Source organism: Parambassis ranga, chromosome 12 (genome assembly GCF_900634625.1).
Source record: "Parambassis ranga chromosome 12, fParRan2.1, whole genome shotgun sequence".
Classification (NCBI taxonomy): Eukaryota; Metazoa; Chordata; class Actinopteri; family Ambassidae; genus Parambassis; species Parambassis ranga.
This window is the reverse complement of record NC_041032.1, coordinates 7,146,426-7,168,807: the sequence shown is the minus strand read 5'-3', so window position 1 is coordinate 7,168,807 and position 22,382 is coordinate 7,146,426. Positions and strand designations below refer to the sequence as shown.

General features: G+C 41.3%; 1 protein-coding gene across 1 annotated transcript in view; it reads left to right on the top strand.

The window, feature by feature from the left end:
• The first annotated feature begins 3,819 nt into the window (after positions 1–3,819).
• The window catches only part of LOC114443886 (matrix metalloproteinase-17-like), a 46,699-nt gene continuing 28,136 nt past the window's right edge, over positions 3,820–22,382 (top strand). Inside the window, exons 1-3 of the mRNA XM_028418234.1 lie at positions 3,820–4,136; positions 21,984–22,116; positions 22,223–22,358. Of these exons, the coding sequence (XP_028274035.1) occupies positions 4,002–4,136; positions 21,984–22,116; positions 22,223–22,358 (404 nt within the window). The 5' untranslated portion in view covers positions 3,820–4,001. The remainder of the gene's footprint in view (positions 4,137–21,983; positions 22,117–22,222; positions 22,359–22,382) is intronic.

Sequence of the window (22,382 nt, the reverse complement as noted above, 5' to 3'; positions counted from 1 at the left end):
GCTTCTTTTGCTATCCCTTAATTTAAAAAACACAATTATATGAATTATGGATTATGTCCCAAAGCAAATTCGACCCACACAAAGTGTGCATAAAGGGCTGAGGAAGACTGCCGGACGACCTTTTGTGTGTTCTTACTGTAGATTTTATGGTGGGCAGCTCTGAGCTCCTGTGGACTTACAAGAACTATACATCAAAGCCTGTGAGTGTGTGACAGTAAGATTGGCTGAGAGAGAGAGAGAGAGAGAGAGACGATGGAATTCATGCATTTGAGGCAGTGACACACGCCCCATGTAAGATTGATTAATTGTAACTCATCCGTTGCTGTTATTGATTTTACTGTCCGGGATTGTATTGACAATCCTCTAAACTAGAAACTAAACATTTTTTACAGTGAAGCTTTTGCAGGATATAAATGATTTTACTACATTCACCCATCCCAGGGGTGAGCATTTGCATTTAACCAGTTTAACGCTGTGTATTATTTATGCATGGCAGCGAACCCACGGGGGAAACAAAAACTTACGTGTTAAATGCACATAAAAGTATTTCTACAAGTCAGACAAAGGACACATGGCTCATTCCTCACTGCTCCACATAGCAGCAGAACCTGCTCAGAATGAGAAAAGCAACGTGATAAATGGACAGTGTTTGGATGGAATGAAGACTTTAGTATTTTAGTATAAATCCTGTACTGGCCCTGAAAGTTTAGAAGTAGATTTTTTTTTCTTTTTGCTCTTTTAAACTAAAACAAATGAAAATGTGGAAATCCTCGAGTCACTGTGCCAACAATCTGGGCAACACGCCATTGTCCGATGACTTGCCTCTTAGGGCCACTCAATGTTTCAGGGCTCCTAGTGTAGCCTGTGGACATTTGGATGACAGATAATAGATATTCAGACCAGGACTGCCTGTTCTCTGTGACTGAGTGATTGTTTACAGTCCGAGCAGTCACTTTGAAATGCAAGAACAGAGTTGGAGTTAAGTTTCATATCGTGCACTCTAAATGAAGAACCGTCTCTGTTCATCTGTTTAATAACAGCGTTACTTTTGTCAATTCTTTCCCATATATATGTTAATGGATTTAAATAATTGTGGCATTAAGAAATATTATGTGATATTTGTACGTAGCTTAGCTTGGCTTATCACAGACTGCTCCATCAAGCATTAAACTACATGTGTTACAATAGCCAGCCAACAAATTCAATTCAGCCCACGTCCATGCTGGCCGATGGGTTTTCCTATAATTACACGATCTGACCAAAGAAAATGAGCTAAACTTCTCTGGGAAATAGTCTAAATGGAAGATGGTGAAATACTCCAGGTGATACGTGCACGGCAGACTGAGATGAGTAAATGGATGTTTTAACCCTTTGTTAATATGAAAGTGAACGACTGCCGCCTGTGTTGCCAGCAGACGTGCTGTGAGGCACAATATGCACATGCTACAGTTATTAACTGTGTGTTATCTGACCGGTCTGAGTGGAAATGGAAGCAATAACAGCAAAAATATATTTCGCTGTCATGTGTTTGAATTACGTGTGTGTGAGAGCATGTGAACTATTAGAGCATGATGAATTAAAACGATCACATTTTCAACATACAATTGATCCGTCTCCCTATTAAACGGTTAAATATGCCACAGGGAGCATTTATCCTGCCTGTCTTTGCACTCTCTTGTACTTTCATTACCTGGTGGATATAAATGTTATGCAATGTTATTCCTTTTTTTTCTCTGTAGGAGAAAAGAGACGCCTGATACCACTGTTTCATATAATAATTATCTCTGCAGCTCAGCAAATTGTTTTGTGTTTCCTCTAATATTTTCTCAAATATGGTGAAAATAGGAGAGTGTAATGAGGGGTACAAAATAAAACATCTTTGCATATCAGAGACACATGCAGCTTCTCTGCTTCAGTGGCCTAGCTTCTTCTGATATTTATATTTCATTCTGTGTAATTTCACTTTATGAACATTAACTGCCTACATTCTAATTGGAAATATTTGAAAAAATATATTATGATTGTGGGAATGGATTTGACTGACACCTTTACATGTCCTTGTAGGGCACAAAGATGATAAATGATGCATAGATGATTTAGATTAACTGAGTTTTGGACGTAAAATAACTGAATGACCTTTAGCTGTGATCTTTTTGTGCTCACGATGCAGTGAAAGATCAACCGAGACACTGAGCTGACTAAAGTTTCAACAAAAGAATTGGCTTACTCTGTTTCTCCACTCACTGTACTGTACACTGTACATACATATGTTTAGTCCCCCTCAATCAAGTTGTAGCAGTGCAAACACTGTTTAGTGCAATTAAACAATTATCAAACACTTCAGCTTATTACCCCACAGTCATGTTCATTTTGCTGTGTCACGCTGAGTATCTAAATCCTTGTGCATTTGTGAATTTCAATCATAATTCTAAACAGAAACAACAAAGCCGGCAGAACAAACAGCAGTGTTAGCTCAGACTCTCCCCTGTGTTGTTATTGGCAAAAACCATCAAACCCAGTGCATTCTGGGTGTCGAAATTTTACCTCTTCAGCATATGGGGATACCGAAAGCCCCTTTTTCTAGTCATCAAAACCATTATTTTTCACCTTTTTCTACGCTATGGTGTCATAATCTCTAGTCTTTTGTTGTATTCTTGGTTTTCTGTCTTTAAAATAGTTTGTTATTTTTTTCTTGTTTATTTAGTTTCTTGCTTTTTGAGTTTTGTTTTCTTTGTATTTCCTGTTTTATTTTGAAAGCCTTGTTTCTGTGTGTCTGTTTTTGCTTTACTTCCTCCTATGGTTCCCTCCTTGTTGATTGCCTGATCATTCTCACCTGTGTCTTGTTAACCCTTGCCTTTGATGACTGTTTTTGGGTCCTCCTTATTGGAAACCCAACAATACAGGCCATCAGTTATTATGAATGAATAAAATAAACAACAAATTATGACTTTCCCAACAATGGAGGAAGTTCATTGAGTTTACTGTTTGAAGTAATGTTCATTCAGTATTATGCTGTTGCTAAAGAAACATGCTCACAGAGGAAGATGTCTGAGCATTGCAGTCCTTCCACTATGGCATCGCCTCGATAGCAGGATGCTGTTATGATGGTTTGCAGGGTATGAGCATGGGCCAACATGTAATTAATGCCCGAGGGGCCCCTACAGGCTTCTACCCACCATTGCCTGTGTGACTCCTATTTTTTGGAACACGTTGGTACAGCATGAAAAGTGAAGGCATTGCTGCTGTTGATCACAATGAGGTTAACTGGTGGATAGGTCCATGCTGCCCATTCAGGTCCTCAACTAGTCCAGCTATAAAAATCCATATGGCTTATATTATATTATTATTATATTAGGATGAAGATCAAAGAGAATCCAAGCTCCAGTCCAATGCAGCTACACACTTTTCCTCATGTATTGATAATGGGGGCAACGCTGATACATTATGATTTACGTTTACGTCCTAACCCCAGCTCCCCTCAAGACTCAAATTACGCACGGCGCGCGTCATGAATTCAGTAGTGTCCAAGTGGGCTGAGAAAGCCCCCCCCCCCCTCCTCTCCCTCCCTCCTCCCAATCCTGTGGGCCAAACACTCTTCTCTCCACTCGCACAGTGTGCGTCAACGAGCGCTCTCCTCTTCTGCTCGGGACAAAACCGCACGCAGCTGCTCCCATTCTCCACTGCTGGAGCCTGCACAGTCAGGAGCGGACATGCTGGGATATTTACCTCTGATGGACTTGCTGTAGGTGAAGAACACAACCAGTTTCTACTGATTATGACTACTTAGGCGTTAATTACAAGTGCCGTTCCGTGGACAAACTTGTGAATCTGATGCGTCCCCACCGCCGCCGGTTTTCATGTGTTTTATGTGTTTGCGCTCAACAGTGAGGTAGACACCTTCGGGAATATCTTACCGTCTCGGCGTGTGAATTGTTTCCCCGTGGATGCGGCTGCTGGGGTCGGTGTCTGAGCCCTGCAGGAGCAGCCTGTCATAGGGCATCATGATTTCAATGGTTTCTCACAAGTGGATGAGGAATATTTCTCCTGAGATGCTGCTGCTGGTGCCGCTGCTGTGGTTTTTACCTCTGAGTGGAGCGGCTCCTTCTGTGACTACCGAGCAGCTGGACATGGGGGTGGTAAGTTTTCTCTCATTGTTTTTTGGAGGGGATGGGAAGTTTTTCTGTCGGTTTCGGACGTGGAATATATGAAGTTTTGTGACATATATTTACCTAACTCATAGAAATGTGCAGTTTTACCACAGTTTTGGTGAGTCTTCCATCTGATCTGATTTTTAACCCCTCACAGCAGCAGCCCGGTGTCCCCAGGCGGGCAGACTGGGTGTGATTGGAAAATATAATAAGAAGGGTCGGAGCTGGAATGAGAGTCTCTGTAATTGGCTTCAATAAATAAATGTAAATGTATTTGCCTTGGCGGAATATCGACCTCCTGCACAGCGTGCTGACAGTGTATATATAACCTGGAATGGCAAACGGGGCTCGCTTCCAACACAGTGACACCCTACAAGCCCTATAAGAGGTTATTTCCTTTTCTCAGTCATGCCTGTGAAAGAGTACTCCAATAAGTCCCGTGATGCCAAGTTTGAAGAATAAAACAGGGTTAAAATGAGAGGAGAGGGAGCAGCAACATCCTGCTGAGCCAATTAAATAAAACAAGCAATTTGAGACAATTAGAACAGCAAGATATGAACCTTAAACAGGTGTGAAGGTTATTAGTGTTAGTAGTAAATAACACTGATGCTGCCTTGCTTTGTGTGTTGATAAATTTAAAAAATAGATCATCCTTCCAATGTGTTTAAGGAGAAGTAAGTCTTGAAGAAACACTCCAATCAGTGTGCTACACCAATGGCTGTTGGTCATAATGTTTCTTGTTGTATGGTTCTAAACATTGATAGATTCACTGTGTTCCAACTCTGTCTCCTTGCATCTGTCTCTGTTGTCAGCTGCCTTTTTGTCCTGTCTCTTTTAATTGAGAATTAATGTCGCAGATACTAATGCAGTCAGAGATATTGAAGAAACACGTCTCCAGCTCCACATATTCACCAGCATACAAAGAGACAACCATTTATGAATACCTTCAGACTTTGTGCACGGATGTGAGGTTGTGTTGGGCTTTGTTGGCTAATTATCGCAATGTTGCTTTATTCCCACTTTAATCGAGACACTCTCCATTTTCTGCTCCCTGTTGAAGTCCTCCTCATGTATGTTTACATTGGCTTTACACCCCATCATGCTCTGCAATATGAGCCTCTGTATTGGGAGCAGCTGTCCACGGTGGGGTTTTTTTAGGAACCTAAGAACCTAAACAAGGGGATTAAAGCAGCTCAAACCTGCAGAGAGTTGAATTATTCTTCAGCTGTGACCTTGCCAAGAAAATTTTCCTTATTGATTTATCTCTGAAATCTCAAAATAATGAAGAAAGTACTCATTATGGTGTCTCAGAATTCAAGGTGGCATCTTCACAAATGTTATTTCACTGCTCATCATTACAAAAACACAAATATTCCACTTACATTCCTGAAAAAAACAAGAAGATCCCCACATGACTGTGTTGCTTGAAAAGATGGTGATGTGATTTCAATATTTAAGTCAGAAGAATAAGCGGCTGGTAGTCGTATCAGTATTAGTGTTTTTCAGATACAAACGCTGTCAGTTTAATGAAACACAAACAAACAGAATTAATAATAAATGGCATTACTGCAACTCTAATGCTTTTGTTTGAAGAGCAGCTATATTGGATTTTGACTTTGGGAGTGTTAAAAAATTCTACTGGGAACGTGGTAAGCCAGCTCAAATACATCAGTATCACCTTAGACCCACAGTGTGTGTGTATTGTGAGGCAGCTTGATCTCAGGTTGTGGATTTGGTTTGAGAGGGGTTCATGCTGATCACCAGGCAGACAGACAGATGAGGGCCCTGCTCCCTTGCGACTAGCTGATTGACTTTTAAGTAAGACTTCTCCTGCATGGATGAAATCGCCCTCAGCTGTTGAGAACAGGTTTAAAATTGGTTGTCAAGGAGTTGAGTGGCTCTCCCATCTCAGCCCAGTTGTGGTTATAACTGCTTATACGTTTGGGAATCGTTCCTCCAAAAAACAAAAAGAAAAACGGGTATCAACCCACAGAACCGTATCCTGAGCTCTGCTACTCCACAGTCCCATCACACTTCAGAGCCATCACTCGGCTATTAGACAAGCCTGAACGTTGCTGAATGCATCCGTCTCCCTGTTGTAACTACTGTACAGAATGGCCGTAATTAACTGCAGCACAAACTTAAGCACAGCTCTGAGCCATCCACTTTCCAGCTTTACTGTTATCTCGCCCAGTACATCACTGCAGAGCACCAATTTGCAGTTTCAGCATTTGAGGGAGCTGCTACACAACAGCTACAATGTAATCTGCACAGTGTTTCCCCAAACATGCTGTCATTTTACTCCTGATGGCTGCTCTGCCACAGAATGGAAGCGCTTGTCTCCAGAAACAGTACTATATACTTGCTGCACATGACAGACAGACAGAGTGAAAGCCCAGATCAGCTGCTGCCATAATCACTATGTAATCTTGTAGAACTTCAAAATGTCCCTTTGTAGCATGTAATCTCCTTCGATGCATAATTTTTTTAATGTGCTGTAACAAATAAAACCACATGTGTGTGGTGTGGGCCTGATGGGACAACCACTCCCTGGTCAGTCTGCTTATAATTCTACTTTTGCTTCATAATTTACTCAATGAGAAAACCATCTGGTCCTGTGTCCACTGTGCTGAAAAAGAGAAAAAGAAAAGGAAGAAAGAAAACGCCACCCTCCTCCACCTCTTCTTCTCCCTCCCTCCTAAACCTCATAATACTGAATTCTAATGCAACTAGCCTACCCGGCTCCACCGACGCCACCACCACCACCACCACTCCTCATTAGCTCTCTCTTTGCCTCTCATGAGCGCACGTCTCACCAGTATCATATTCTGTCCCCTCAGTCTTTCAGTCTCCCTTCCTTTCTGTTTTTATAGGAGGCTTTCTTTCTATCATGGCTCCTCTGATTATACCTAGATGCCCAAGGATAGAGATGTGGGCTCAGAGAGAAAACGAGCAGAAACAGACGAAGGATTGCTGCTCTGAAATCTGTAATCAACTGGACCCGGCTGAGACAAGATAGCACATACAAAATAAAAAAGGAAGAAGCTACACTTCATCTCTGGGATGTGATGACTGCCTTAAGCTGTTGTGCCACAAAAAAAAACATATATTTCTCTTCCTGTTGGATACGTTTCGTTCTGCTGTTCCACCTCCATCATGCTGTGTGACCTATCTGTCTGTGTAGCACATATCACAGGGCTTACATCCAGGACAAGGGCACTTCTCACTCACACAGAAGGGGAGAATATTTCATTGTGTAATGATTGACCAAAGAGCACAAGAGGCAGTCAGTGTGTAATACATCACACATTCACAGCTTCTCAGGAGGATGGGAACACTGTGGAAATCTACCAGTCCTTCAATTTTGGACTGATCCGATCTGTCATCGCAGCTTCACTAAGTTTTGAAGTTCTCCCGACACTTCTGAGCAGGGAGACTGTGTCAGGGTTTATAATATCTTTAGAGCCCAATTCAGCAAGAATCTGAAGGGCCCTGACACTTTATGGGTCACCATGGCAGCAGCTGCAACACTTCTGCATGATAGTTTTAGACACTGTGACAACACTTGCGACATTTAGATGGATTCGAGGTTGAGACTTGTTATTATTGACAGGAGAGTTTGTTGATTAAATGGAACCTAAGCTGCAGTTGATGGATTTCTGGTCTTGTCTTTTCAAAGTGGTAATTATGTCTTACTGAGGTTGTGAGTCTGGCTGACCTGGGGGCCAACAGACATCGATTGTGGCTCAGATCTGATTGATTGCATTTCAGAAGGATGTCTAAATCAGTTGCTTATGCTGTAGCTGGGCTGTAAAAACAGGAGGAATTTCATAAGAACAAAGAAATATTTCAGCTAGGCATGTAGGAACACAAATACATCAGCACAAAAAATAATGGTGCTGCCAGATTTAGGGTGAGTTTTGCCAAGCTCTGAGTTCTCAGTCTGTTTGCTGACGTGTTTTGAGTTTTTGTTTAGTGGTTTGTTACACCGTAATCCATTTTACTAATCTCCCAAAAACATGGATACTACCCAGCCAGTGTACTGTGAAGCAGTTACTAGTTTCTGGTTTGATGACAACAGTAACCAGAACTGATGTGAATGGCTAAAATCAGCCTGTGATCGACCGATGCTTAAATACAATCATTTATTCTAAGAATACCAGGTTCCATGTTGTTTTGTAAGCAAATGATGCAAAATGCATTCAAACGGCTGCTGTTTAAATATAACATTTAGGTTTAAAGTTGCTATTTTTCGTTAAATCGTCTCAGCCTTTGTAAAACCAGCAATTACTGCCTTGAGGAATTTTTTTTGTCTGTGCCTTTTAATACAAACATTAACAGTTTTTTAATGCAATTGAAAAATGATCAAGTTGTGAGTGCTGTGACCTAAAAACATACCAACAGAGTCTCATCCACGGTGGTAAAAGATTTAATATTGTGGCAGAGTGAATGTTGTTTCCCCTCAACAGCACTGCACGCGATAGCCCTTTTCCATTGACATCAACTGACTTCATTACTTGTGCAGGCTCCCCATATAGAAAACCTCAAATCAACTCCATGTGGACAGTTCTATTTTAACTTGAGAAGTCCTGCCTTCTCCTCTTGTCTTCAACCAGATCAAGGTTTTTTCGGTTGCCACAGCTATTCAAAGGGCCGACTGTGTCTTGTAATTACAGTGGTTTCTGGTGTTATCCTGGCTTGCATTCTGCAGCCCGAAATAATCTACAGTCCTGCCAGCTGAACTGCCAATAGACTGCTTTAATAGCACGATCAAGAAAACCAGAAAGTAACAACAAAGCTACTCTGAAATTGCTTGCAGAAATTGGCAGAATTATAATAACTTTGGCTTTGTGCGTGTCAGTAAAAGTTACTTGTGCATTGCCATACAGTGTGTGTGTGTGTGTGTGTGTGTGCATGATTGCCTGCGTGTGTGTGTTGCTGCACTCTTTGAGTTCGCCTCTACGTTGCAGTCGTCATTTCTTAACAAGTGGAGCAGATGATTGAAGGAAAAGCTGAAGGGGGTGGATGAGGATGGTTGCTTATCAACTCTGGAGTCAACTTCAAAACCTATTACGTGTTTGTGATCCCATTTCTGTGAAGGTCCAAGTAAAATGAAGAGAATTACAGGAGTGGGAGGAGGACCAAAGACAGATTGAGTGGGTGGCAGAGATGAGCTGCGTCTCCATCCAACTATCACTGGCAATTAGGTCTACTTTCTCTAGTCCAGCGTTGACACTCAACTTCCTATCAAGTGAATATAATGAGCCTCTAACAGTCTGCAGAATTTCAAGTGGCACTCAATGATTGTGTGAAATGCACTTTATTTGACTGTGTGAACTGCAGCTTGGACGCTTCTTAATTTTTCATTTGGGGTTTATGTCAAGAATAGAGCCTGCTGTTTTAGGCTGCAGTTTAAAAATAAACACATATTGAGGCGGTTGTGCACATGTACAAAAGTGCGTGTACGTACCGCATACGCACGCTTACTGTTGACACGCCAGTTGCCCACATTCCTCGGCTGAAGTGAGAGAGAAGTCTTTGTGAGGATCACTATAGTAACGCAGCTTTATGTGTCGGGAAGGACAGTCCATCGTGCATGTATGTATTCTGCCTTGATCTACAGCCTACAGCCTTGATCTTTTAAAGGCAAATACAATAATTGATTCCATTTTTAATACCTTCATACTGAACAATCGTATTAGTCGATATGATTGAACTTTGATATGAACTTTATTATGTGTATGTTTCCTTCTTACTGCAAAATGGATTCGAATGATTTTTTTTCCTTAAAGGTCAGAAAGATTAATAATGATCCATGTGTACTGCTGAGTTTCTGATTTTCAAACAGTTATGAAGTGCAGAATGACCTTTTGCTGTGATTTCTGGAATAGGATGCAATAAAAGAAAATGTTGTCAGGGGTATTCATACTGACACACAACATGTGGTTTTCCATGTAGAGCTCATAACAACATTATCTTGGAATTATTGCAAGGTACTGCTGCTAGTTTGTGTCCCATGCAAGTACAAGGATAGCATAATGTGATGAATCCAGTAGAGGGCCCACTTAAATCTAGCTTCTACATGTGGACTTATGCTTCTATAACATTTTAGGCTTTATAGACAATCTCCCAGGTTGTAACGAATCAGGCTACACATTTTTGGATTAGCTGGGAGCATGGTCATAGTTACCAATGAGGTATCTGAAGTCCAGGCCTTGGTATTATTTCTGAAGTGCATGTAATTAAAGTTGCTGCGGTTGTTGCAAAGACGTTATAGAATACCAAGATTCACTGCTACTGATTCACTTTGTCCTGACTGCTGGCATCAGTAGTGACTGGGTGGATAATGGGAGGAGTAAGTGCTTCTGTCACTAATATAATATCTTTGATCGATGAGGAGGTTTAACTGCCCTTATCTGGGGAAAAAAATAGCTCAGTCAAGTCTGCTGACACAAGAATTTTAGATGCACATCATGGTGTTGTGGTATGGTTGCTCAAGGCAGGTAGATGTTTGTAATCAGCATGAAAAACAGCGACTAGTATAGACTGTAATTTCCTACACATTAATTTAATCACTAGGACTCAGGCTGATGTATTTGATTCTCATAGGGACAGACTCGCACTGGCTTGTATTCTTTAGTGAGTACCTGTCAGGATCCAGTGTGGGTGTCTGCATCATTATTCCCCAAAGTCTCTGTTTCTGCATGTGCAGGCTTCAACCATCTCCTGAGTCTTCAAACTAAACTGGAGTCAGTGTCAGAAAGCGTCTGCTTCAAGATGCTGGAGTTATATCTAACACAGTAGTGTTAGAGTTTGTAGCTGTTGGTAATATAATCTGACAGATAATTAAGATGGGCACAAAGAGTTTAAATGTTTACAAATGACACTGAAGCTTCTGTGGGGTCTAATATAAACGCAGTCTGACAGATGTAGAGAATCACACAGAAACAAGCCGAAGAATGACTGCAGGAGTCATGGTTAAGAGGTGTCAAGTACCACGTTGGTTTATGTGTGTAGCTTTATGGCCTTCTCCTTTATTCTCACCATCAGGAGACACTGGCCAAGCTTCATTCAGTCCCTGTGTCTGTTGGGCTTTGGCTCTGTGCCACGCAACATCGCTGCCCACAGAGAGAACAACTTCAAAGAAGGTTCGGGGGCTTTTTCCCTCGGTGGAGCCACTGGAGCGTATGCCTGTTAAATTGAGCTCCAGTTTCAGGGTTTTTTTCCTAATTGGCTTCATCAGTTTGTTTATCTTTAATCTCCTGTGGACATTTTAAGTCTTTTTCTTGTTTGCTCTCCAATCATCTCCCACTTCCTCATCTAGTCATTAAAATGACTTTCCATCCATCCTTAGCATTATATGTGGCATGTAAAATGTCTCATAACCCTCTAACAATTTTCCTCCCCGATTTCAGTGGCTTTATTGGAATAAATTATGGTTGCCAAAAATTTAGCTTCGTGATGGAATAGGATGGAACGTGAAAACGTTTCAGAAATGAGGGGTCTTTTGGCACAAATTAAGCACATTTTGCTCCTGGCAAATAGAATATTGTTGTGCTTTTCATCATTTTACTTCTTAAACTAAAGAATCATGTCATGGTTTGTTTAGAACCCGAGCCGATTTGATCAGTCGTCTCTAGAGACGATCATTTTGACTTCATGCTTTCTCAGATTTGGCACACAGTCTCTCAGTGTCTCTTCCATTCACTCTGTGTTCTCCTCTGAGCATGTGCTGATGTTTTTCTTCTTTGCTCTCCCACTCTGCAATGATCAGTCACAACTTGGGAGTATTCCCATGCCAACAAAAAGACATGCACTCCACAGGACCTCTAAAGGTGTCTTGTGATATCAGGCAGAGACAGCGGATCTTTTTAAGCTCTGGATGCTGTGAGGGTAGAGCCTCTATGGATTGAATTTGTACATCTTGCAGATGGCAGATGGTTGATAGGGTTCTTGGGAATTTGTAGGCTAAGTCAACACCTCATGTTCTTCATTCTTGACAGTGGCAGGGTGCTGAAAGAGGCTGCTGCACTCGGGGAATGTTGTTGCCATGAAGAGGGTTTCTTGGTCTCCAACAATGTTTAGGTAGTTGGGCACAGATCCACGTGGATACCAGGGACAAAGGTTTCCCAGCAGAGCATTGCCCTGAGCTTTTCAGTGCCTGTGCCAGCTTGACGTTTACCCATAGTGCACCCTGCTGCCATCTTTCCCTTGGGTAACTCAGCTATCACAACTTGGTCCCTGTCAGAGTCACTCAGATTTTCACACATCTTAATTTTCCTGCTCTCAACACATCACCTTAGAGCACTGGCTGTTCACTTGCTACCTAATACACCCCCACTGCCTGACAGGTGGCACTGAAACACAATAATCACCTCACCTGTCAGTGGTTTTAATGTTGTGGCTTGTCTCTCTCTCTCTCTCTCTCTGTTGTTTTCTCTGTGTATTTTCTCCTCTGGTGTCTCTTAAAGTCTCTGTCTCTTTACCATCCTCGATACTCCCTCCAGGGACAGACAGGAGCTGAGCCTCAGCTCTCTGTACAACCAGCTGTTCCTAAGCCAGGGATTAAATGATTCACTTACAGTCACATTTTAATCCTCATTGTCACGCTCTCACACATATACAAACATTCAAATTAGGACTGACTTTTTTTTTTATTTAATTTTTTCCGCTCCTAAGTGTCTAGGAAATGACATTCACACCTCCAAGTAAATGGGAAGTGGCTATCTGAAATAACAGTATCCATCAGAATGCACTGCATTCTTTCAACAAGTCAGACTTGTGTCGCATTATATGCACATTGTGTCTGCATCATGGGCAAAAACTGCTTCCTGAAGTGAAGTGATTGAGTGTTTCAGCAGCGTGGTGTGTGTGCCATCTGCTTGCAAAATAGTGGGGTGGTAACTGACTTTCATTATAAGCCATTCTTTTCCTCCATTTCTTCTCTTTCCTGTTCCACCGCATTCAGTCACAGCAATGTGGTGAAATTAAAGCTCCTCCACATAATACATCTACAGCAAATATTTAAAATGTGCATTTCTGTTGACTGTTCTGTGGTGTCCACTCATAAAAGCTCATACACTGTAATCTGTTGGACGCCTACCTCTTATAGAGGCTTTGTCACATTGTAGCAAAATTGCTGCTATTGGCCTAATCCATTGTCATTTTCTCTGAAATATTATGATGTGTGTATGAATAGTGCTAAATATATTAACTGGGCCAGATAATTTGAGGTATACAAAGAAAGTCTTGGTGTGGATGTAGGTCCATTCAGTTACATGAGGCTTATTGTTTATCATTTTCACTCGGTAATACCCGGATTCTTGAAAGCAGTGAGTGGTTTAAGCTGGATTTAATGTTCCCACGTATCTACTTTTTGTTTTTACTTCTGCAGCAGGATACTGATTATAGCAGAAGTTGTGAAAAACTCAACTGAAAATATGCATGCCTTATTAGAGGCGAAGTGGAAAATGTAACAAATACAAATTAGTTATGACTTCCAAATATACTACATGAATTCGGTCAAATGCAGTTTAGGTGTTTATTGCGGACATAAAAATCAATCATATGAAATATCACCGTCACTTAAAACGATTGATTCTTTTCTAACTTTCTAAATGTCCAAGAGAACAATCGTGGAACCACCAACACAAGTCTGCTGCAGTCATCTAGCTGCTTAAAGAGACAGCAGGATGACCTTTCCAAAACAGCAGGCAGGTAATCTTTGACAACTTGTGGCTTATGTGAATTTATGGCCACTCCTGTCAGTTCTCCACTTAAACCTGTGAAACCTACGGGCGCAGCAGTGGTCTCATTTGCATATCAATCAATGCTGGTAAAACTGCAACCACATAAGCTAGAGCAATAATTCTTTTTGCATATAAAACCGAAGGAGTTAGACTTAAATATGAAATATTACACATATGAAAAAGATGGCACCACAAAAAAAATGTAAAAATATGTTCTGGTGGACTTGGTTCTATGGCAGGTCATATAGGCCTGAAACCCACAAAAAGTGCTTTTTTGTTTCAAGAACCAGCATAGTGTCTATAAGCCTACAATAGACAGGCTAACTGTCCAGGGTATGGATGGATGGATGGAGTAGCAGCACCAACAGGAGAAATAGATGTGGTTTCCATAAATATGCCTTTATTCATTTTATTCATTTATAGCAGTAACGAGCCCTTTATGTCTACATTCATGTTGGGGAAGTTGCTTGCAATCTGCTCCACTAGATGCCACCATATCCAACTGACTGGTCCTTTTAACTCCAGCAAATTATTCAATGGCTCAAATGTTGTTAGCTCAGACATTTTTTTGAGGCCTTCAAGTGCTGATTTTTATAGTGAAGCTTTATATTACTAAAACGCCTGTTGACCTGAGTGTAGCTTTAATACATGAGCCTCTCAAATAATGGCACTCCCCCCATCTGCTCTCTCTCTCTCTCTCTCTCAGTACAACAGCACATCAATTTTAAAACATTTATAAAATCCAAATTATTATTAGTATTAATTCAAAGAGTAATAAAACTAAACTGCCAGCCCGCTTTTGGAACATATTTGTTTATATTAAGTGTCCAGATATGGCGACTAATAAAAACCAGAGGGAGATCAATTGTTTATGAGTTGCTAATGTTTTAAAAAAAAAACCCTTGAGCCTCACTTGGAGGAATTTAAATGAGCGGTAGCACAGACTGATGGAAACACACAGTGGAGGAGAGAGAGGTCACACTCAGTTTAAAGCAGTGAGAGGAAAGGTGAGTGAGGGAAATGCATTAAAGTAGATGGATGATTCCTAGGCCTGGATTAATTCTCACTCGTATACCGCCTGGCAATCCAGCCTCAATTTTCTGTTCGATTTAATGTGTCATTCAGGCTGCATGTCAACCCCAATTTCCCTCTCTTTCTATCCCCCCTGTATTCTCCCGCTTTGATCTTATCTGTTTGCACAAATGAGAGTAAATCCTTCATTTCTTCAGTAAATTGTGTTTACTCTCAGGATCTGCCTTTGGAAAGGTTTCAGGAGTTTCTCAGTCAAACACTCTTAGGCAAGCTTTCGTTCCTTGGATCCTATATCATCCCAGTGTAATACTTTAAGCAAACCACCTCTCTGAATAAGCCGCTGATGTAAAATGGGAAGATGTTACTACTGCTTTGAATAATGATAGCATCTCTGTGCCTGCTGTAAACGCCAATGATAAATCTAAGTTGAAGGAAATGTCTTCACTGGAGAGCAACAAAGAAGCAGAGGATGATGTGAGCCATTTACATCTGTCTAATGTTATTATTGGCGTGCTCATCTTTTAGTCGGAGTTTTTCAAAGAGTGAAAAGATGAAGTTGTCTGTGCAGTCGAGACTGTTCAATAATTAAAAATCACTTAAGAGTCTTGAATTGGAATTGATTTAGATGACCCCTGCATGCGTCGCCACCTTAACTTAGTAAAGGGATTAGGTACGTATAGTATATATATATATATATATATATATATATATATACATATATATATATATATATATATAAAGTATAATTGACAGCATCCTTGCCATCAGCACCATCTCCACTGTGTTTCCAAAAGATTTGCCATAACTGGTTTCTCCACCTCATCCTCTGATGGTACCGATGTCGTTTGACAAGCATACAGTGGGGAAAAAAAGTATTTAGTCAGCCACCAATTGTGCAAGTTCTCCCACTTAAAAAGATGAGAGAGGCCTGTAATTTTCATCATATGTATACCTGAACTATGAGACAAATAAATGTAGAAAATCACATTGTAGGATTTTTAATGAATTAATTGGTAAATTCCTCAGTAAAAGAAGTATTTGGTCACCTACAAACAAGCAAGATTTCTGGCTCTCACAGACCTGTAACTTTTTCTTTAAGAGGCTCCTCTGTCCTCCACTCGTTACCTGTATTAATGGCATCTGTTTGGAGTCTTTATCAGTATAAAAGACACCTGTCCACAACCTCAAACAGTCACACTCCAAACTCCACTATGGCCAAGACCAAAGAGCTGTCAAAGGACACCAGAAACAAAATTGTAGACCTGCACCAGGCTGGGAAGACTGAATCTGCAATAGGTAAGCAGCTTGGTGTGAAGAAATCAACTGTGGGAGCAATTATTAGAAAATGGAAGACATACAAGACCACTGATAATCTCCCTCGATCTAGGGCTCCACGCAAGATCTCACCCCGTGGGGTCAAAATGATCACCAGAACTGTGAGCAAAAATCCCAGAACCACACGGGGGGACCTAGTGAATGACCTCCGGAGAGCTGGGACCAAAGTAACAAAAGCTACCATCAGTAACACACTGCGCCGCCAGGGACTCAAATCCTGCAGTGCCAGACGTGTCCCCCTGCTTAAACCAGTACATATCCAGGCTAGAAGTTTGCTAGAGAGCATTTGAATGATCCAGAAGAGGATTGGGAGAATGTCATATGGTCAGATGAAACCAAAATAGAACTTTTTGGTAAAAACTCAACTTGTCGTGCTTGGAGGAGAAAGAATGCTGAGTTGCATCCGAAGAACACCATACCTACTGTGAAGCATGGGGGTGGAAACATCATGCTTTGGGGCTGTTTTTCTGCAAAGGGACCTGGACGACTGATCCGTGTAAATGAAAGAATGAATGGGGCCATGTATCGTGAGATTTTGAGTGAAAACCTCCTTCCATCAGCAAGGGCATTGAAGATGAAACGTGGCTGGGTCTTTCAACATGACAATGATCCCAAACACACCGCCCGGGCAACAAAGGAGTGGCTTCGTAAGAAGCATTGCAAGGTCCTGGAGTGGCCTAGCCAGTCTCCAGATCTCAACCCCATAGAAAATCTTTGGAGGGAGTTGAAAGTCCGTGTTACCCAGCGTCAGCCCCAAAACATTACTGCTCTAGAGGAGATCTGCATGGAGGAATGGGCCAAAATACCAGCAAAAGTGTGTGAAAACCTTGTGAAGACTTACAGAAAACGTTTGACCTCTGTCATTGCCAACAAAGGGTATATAACAAAGTATTGAGATGACATTTTGTTATTGACCAAATACTTATTTTCCACCATAATTTGCAAATAAATTCTTTAAAAATCCTACAATGTGATTTTCTGGATTTTTGTTTCTCATTTTGTCTCTCATAGTTGAGGTATACCTGTGATGAAAATTACAGGGCTCTCTCATCTTTTTAAATAGGAGAACTTGCACAATTGGTGGCTGACTAAATACTTTTTTTCCCCACTGTATGTGTCAGTGTCCATCAGCACAGATACACGTGGGTATCTGTGCTCTTTGCTGTTTGTGTGATTACTACATCTAGTCTGTAATTTCTGAGACAACCCCCCCTGCCAGACAGACACAGAATACACAAAGGAGCAATCACACACACAAGTGTGTCTGGCATTACTTTCTTTCAAAGAAGTAAAACAATATAAAGATTTATGAAGTCATTCCAAGTCCCTCAAGAGTTTAATACTGTGCATGTAAAACAGACACATCTTCTTATTGTAACACTTAAAATGAAGCTTTTGATGTTGCCAGGCTTGCTTTATCAGTAGCTCCATGCCTGTTTTTATGACTCCTGCATTGTGCGCATTAAATGGAACATTTTCTGCAGCTTTTGTCTTAACAAGCAAAAACAAAAGTCTTTACATTGTGTCAGCTACAGTAACGGCACCCAAGAGGCAAGAGGAAGTTTTATTTATCCCTAATTGGCATTAATTAATGGACTCCCATGATGGTATCTCAAAACTTTTAATGCTACAATGCACACTTTGAAATGAATCCCCCCGTCTTCTCCTGCCTCTGTGAGGTTTCATAACCTTTCAAAGCGGCCCTCTACAGATCTGACTTCATCCTCAAGATATTAAGGGACAATGTAAACACTATAATGGACCGTGCTACTTTGTGACCCTCTTAGAGTCAATGGGGTCGCAGGGTTAAATGTCTCCCAGTGACTCATTTCCTCTCACTGAAGGCTGGAGATGGAGGGTAGCTGGCAGCTGTTCATTAGGACTAAACAGGGAGTTATTGTGGGACAAAGGAGGTCACATGCACTGATGCAAAACTCATTCTGCTTAGAGACTCATTATGTGTGGCTGTTCTGGCTGACAGGCGTGTAATACAGGCCCAAAAAAGGAAGTGATGTCACAGATTAGTGTGAGACCAGCAGTTTCCAGTCTAGTAGTGTGATACTGTACAAAGTGGATGGTGAAGACCAATATAGTTTGAAGGAGTATCTATTTGCAGAGGCAGTTGCAAGGGTTAAATGTAAATGAGTGAATTTTTGCAGAAGATGCTGCTTTTCTGTATCCAAACTTTCTCTGGATTCATTTTTTGGGCTTCCAGATCCTACAGATCATCCACACAGAAATGCCCAAAACAATAAGCAAACTGGCTTATTTTTGCTTCAGCTGGCAAAAAAATAAAACTGCACAATACAGCCAACATCTGGTAAGAAGTGGAACAGACGGTTTGTTTGCTGAGCCTCAGCTTGTTAAAACCACCGTTTAGTCCCATCCTGCTCGCTCTGATCACCTGTATCTGCTGAACCTGCAATTTTGTTTTGTACATGTTCTCCTGTAGTCTGACAACAGAGCACCGGGGCAGCATTTTTAAGATTTGTTGAGCAAATGGAAATTCTCCATTATAATGTGAGCTTAATGTAGAAAGATGCAACAGAAATTCAAATGTTACCAGCTTTTGTGTGGGAGATTTAAAAAAGTCTTTTCATTCACAAAAAACACAGTCACATATGACCAACATACATAACTCTCACACTCTTGTCCTCTCCTATATCTTTCCTCAAACTCAGCCACCCTCACACGGCTTTTTTTGTCTCACCCACCTCCCCTCCACCCCACCCCCTCCCCTTCCTCCTCCTGTTTCAAACTCCCCGATAATAACTGATGCATCAGCAGTTCAGTTCGACGCTTCAAACTCTGCGCCCACATTAATCAATGTCTCGCACACATGAAGCTTGATTTTCTGTTCCAGCGCTATCTTCTCCTTGGCTTGAACAAGCAGCTCGATTGCAGAAAAGACAAGGAAAGGAGTGGATGTTTCGCTTTGTTTTCTCTGTTCACAGCTATTTAATTAGACTGGGGGCATTTTTTGTGTCAGATAATGCAAGCTCTGGCTCCAGCAAGCCCCAAACTATAAATAAACCCTGATATGCTACCAATGCCATACCATGCTGTGAATGATACAAAGTCTCATCAGGTGAAGAAAGATGTCAGCTCCCAGTGCTTTATTAGGTTGTTTATATACCCCTCTCCCTCTCTGTCTGAATTAATGTTTCTATATATTGAATTTATTTTAATGTCTTTTCCACTTCAGACCTCCCTGTATTTGAGGATTACATGGACCTGGGTTCAGGATTACTCAAATAAATTATCCTTGACACACAGATACTGTAGCACAAACTGGGTGTATATATCAGACCTCATAACAACTTCTCCATGCTTCAGTTATGAGCGTTTATGTGCCTTGTCCCAGATAAATTATTGTTTCCCTGTAGGCATAAAGAAAATACCTGAATGTTTATGTGATATGTGTGCTTGCATCTTGCAGAGAAACACTATCTTATTTTATTTTATGTTAAGTTTTCCATCACAATCTATTTTATCTTTAACTTACTAACCCAGTGTGACTAGTGCATCCTCTGATGGATATCTGTTGTCTCTTTTATCCAACAAACACAATCGGTGTATCCATAATGTGGAAAATGTAAAAAAAAAAGAAGAAGAAAAGAACGCACATTAAAGATGCGTGGACTTTTTGAAATGATGAGACAGAAAGTCGCATCAATCATGTTCGTGCTGAGGAGAATTTCAGCGCTCCTGCAGGAGGTGGCACTTGAGAGGAAGTTGGCTAATTGTATCACAGCTAAGAGCAACAGTGCAGCTGCGTGTACTTCAATATGAAGTGTGGAGACGCTGACAGGCTAGCGGGTATGGACAGTGATTGAAATGATGTTATTTTGCACAGCATTGGAGGTAAATGGCACAGATAAAAACATATTCCATTGCTTTATTTGGGAGGCTTTTAGTGAAAGTCAAAGTGAATGATAACCTAATGGGATTGCATGAGCAGGTCATTTGAGCAGCAGATGGGTTAAGTGATATGGACCCCCTGGGCTGGAGCTAGCACAGGGGGTCAAGCCCCCACTTCAGCAAGCATTTGCCTCGCTGAAGGCATTAAATACCAGCATCGGTGCTGCAGCTAAGCTAATGCTGCATCGTCGCTGCTTATTTCTGCGGTTGTTTTTGAATATTGAATTTAGAATGTTACTTTACATTCATGTACCCCTCATACAGCGTCGCTTCTTAGCATGCAGTGAAGTGTGCGTCTCTCTTGATGAACACTATATGTGGTTCTTTTGGAGATTCAGACAGGGAGAGGATGTGAAGTTGGGACTGTGTGCTCATTAAATCTGAACTGACAGGATCCCATGATGCTAATGTCAGTAGATGCTCATGAATGATATGCAGACAGGCAAATATTAGAAATAAACAGTTGTGGCTTTGAATCCTCTGATGCGGTTGGCATCAAACCATAGAAAGATGACCCAGTTGTCTCAGGTTATTTTTGTATTTTTCTATCTTATGAGCTAAAGCAAACTTACCTTACAGTGCTGGCATTGTCCCTAGCAGCACTGGGTTGAACTCAGGTTGTTTCTTTATTTCTTACTTCTTTACCGTTCTGGGAAATAAAGTCTTTTTTCAAGCACAACAAAATACAACAATCAAAACAGGCAAACAGGATACAACTGTAGCATCGTACGCTTTAAAAAAAGGTTCTAATTTGTGATGCCAACTGTTAGACGTTATGTTTGTGTGTGTGTGTTATAATTAGAGATTAAAGAAGAGACAGTCTGTGTGTCCTGTGTGTTAAATCAGAGATTTGAAGAGGATATATTTTTGTGTATGCTGGATTCTTCCTGCACTATGCACTCAGTTAAGTCATTTATCTGTGTGTTTCTGGGCGAAGAAGCATCATTATTTTGTAGCTTATTAAATTTGAGATGCATTTTAAATCATTTAAATGCTTCTACATCTCCATTCTCTGTTTGCACTGATGTGTCTTTATCTTGGAGCCGTCACTGTGTGCTGCTGATGAGAGTGAAAAGCTGGGAAATAATTTTAGAATATTATTATTTTCATTGCCCTTAGGTTTACTCTTTCTCAGTTTTAATATTGCTACGCCGTTCATGTTACCATTTCAAACTTGTTGAGGATCCGCTTCGTTCTCCTGCAAACTTTTCTCAAGCCCTGTGGACAGATGGCAAAGCCAAGCATGAGGAGACAAATAATCAGGCAGCAGAGTGCTTCGCTAAAGCTAAGTCATTCAGTTAATGGGATTTTCCCAGTCTTGTCGGTACAGAAGGGATGCCTTGCTATCGATCTGTGTCACTCACCTCTGATGAGTGCTGATCAAAAACCTATTTAAAATCCGCAGTGTCTCATTGGCTGTTGGATCCTGAGGATGGAGGAGGAGGAGGAGGAGAAGAAGGATGGAGGAGGAGAAGCTTTCGTAGAGCTGAGGCAAAGCAAGGGGGGGGGTTAAAAAGATAGCTTGTCAATGCAGTAGTCTCTTGTGATATTTGAAGGGCACAGATGTTTGCTAGTGGGGTTTTTTATGAATGCTAAGGGCTTCAATTATTTATGTCTCTGATATTTACCTTTGGGGACACATTACTTGAAATGACATATGTACATTGATACAGAGTATCCACAGACGGTAAACCTGAACAGGTGTCCCAACGTCTCCGCAGCTTTTGGATAGCTGGAGTCCTTGAAATGCCTAGAATGAACTCTGATGATCTCTGTGTCTACCGTTTCCCCTTTCCAGGACTGGCTGAGTAAGTTTGGATACCTCCCGCCCCCTGACCCAGTGACGGGCCAGCTTCAGACCAAGGAGGCCCTGACCAAGGCCATCAAAGCCATGCAGAAGTTTGGAGGACTGAAGGAGACCGGAGTGTTTGGTATGTGACGAACTAAGGATATAATTCACCCCCCTTTAAGATAAAACACTAACTTTAGCTTCAATAAGTGAAATCTTCCCCCTCTGCTCTTTCATCTCTCCTTCAGACCAAGCCACCCTTGGTCTAATGAAAACACCCAGATGTTCTCTGCCAGATGTGTCAGAGGCTGAGGGGACAATGGGGCGCAGGAAACGAAGCTCGACTCCACAGAACAAATGGAATAAGAGACATCTGTCTTGGAGGTAGGGAACCCACAAAAATACGAG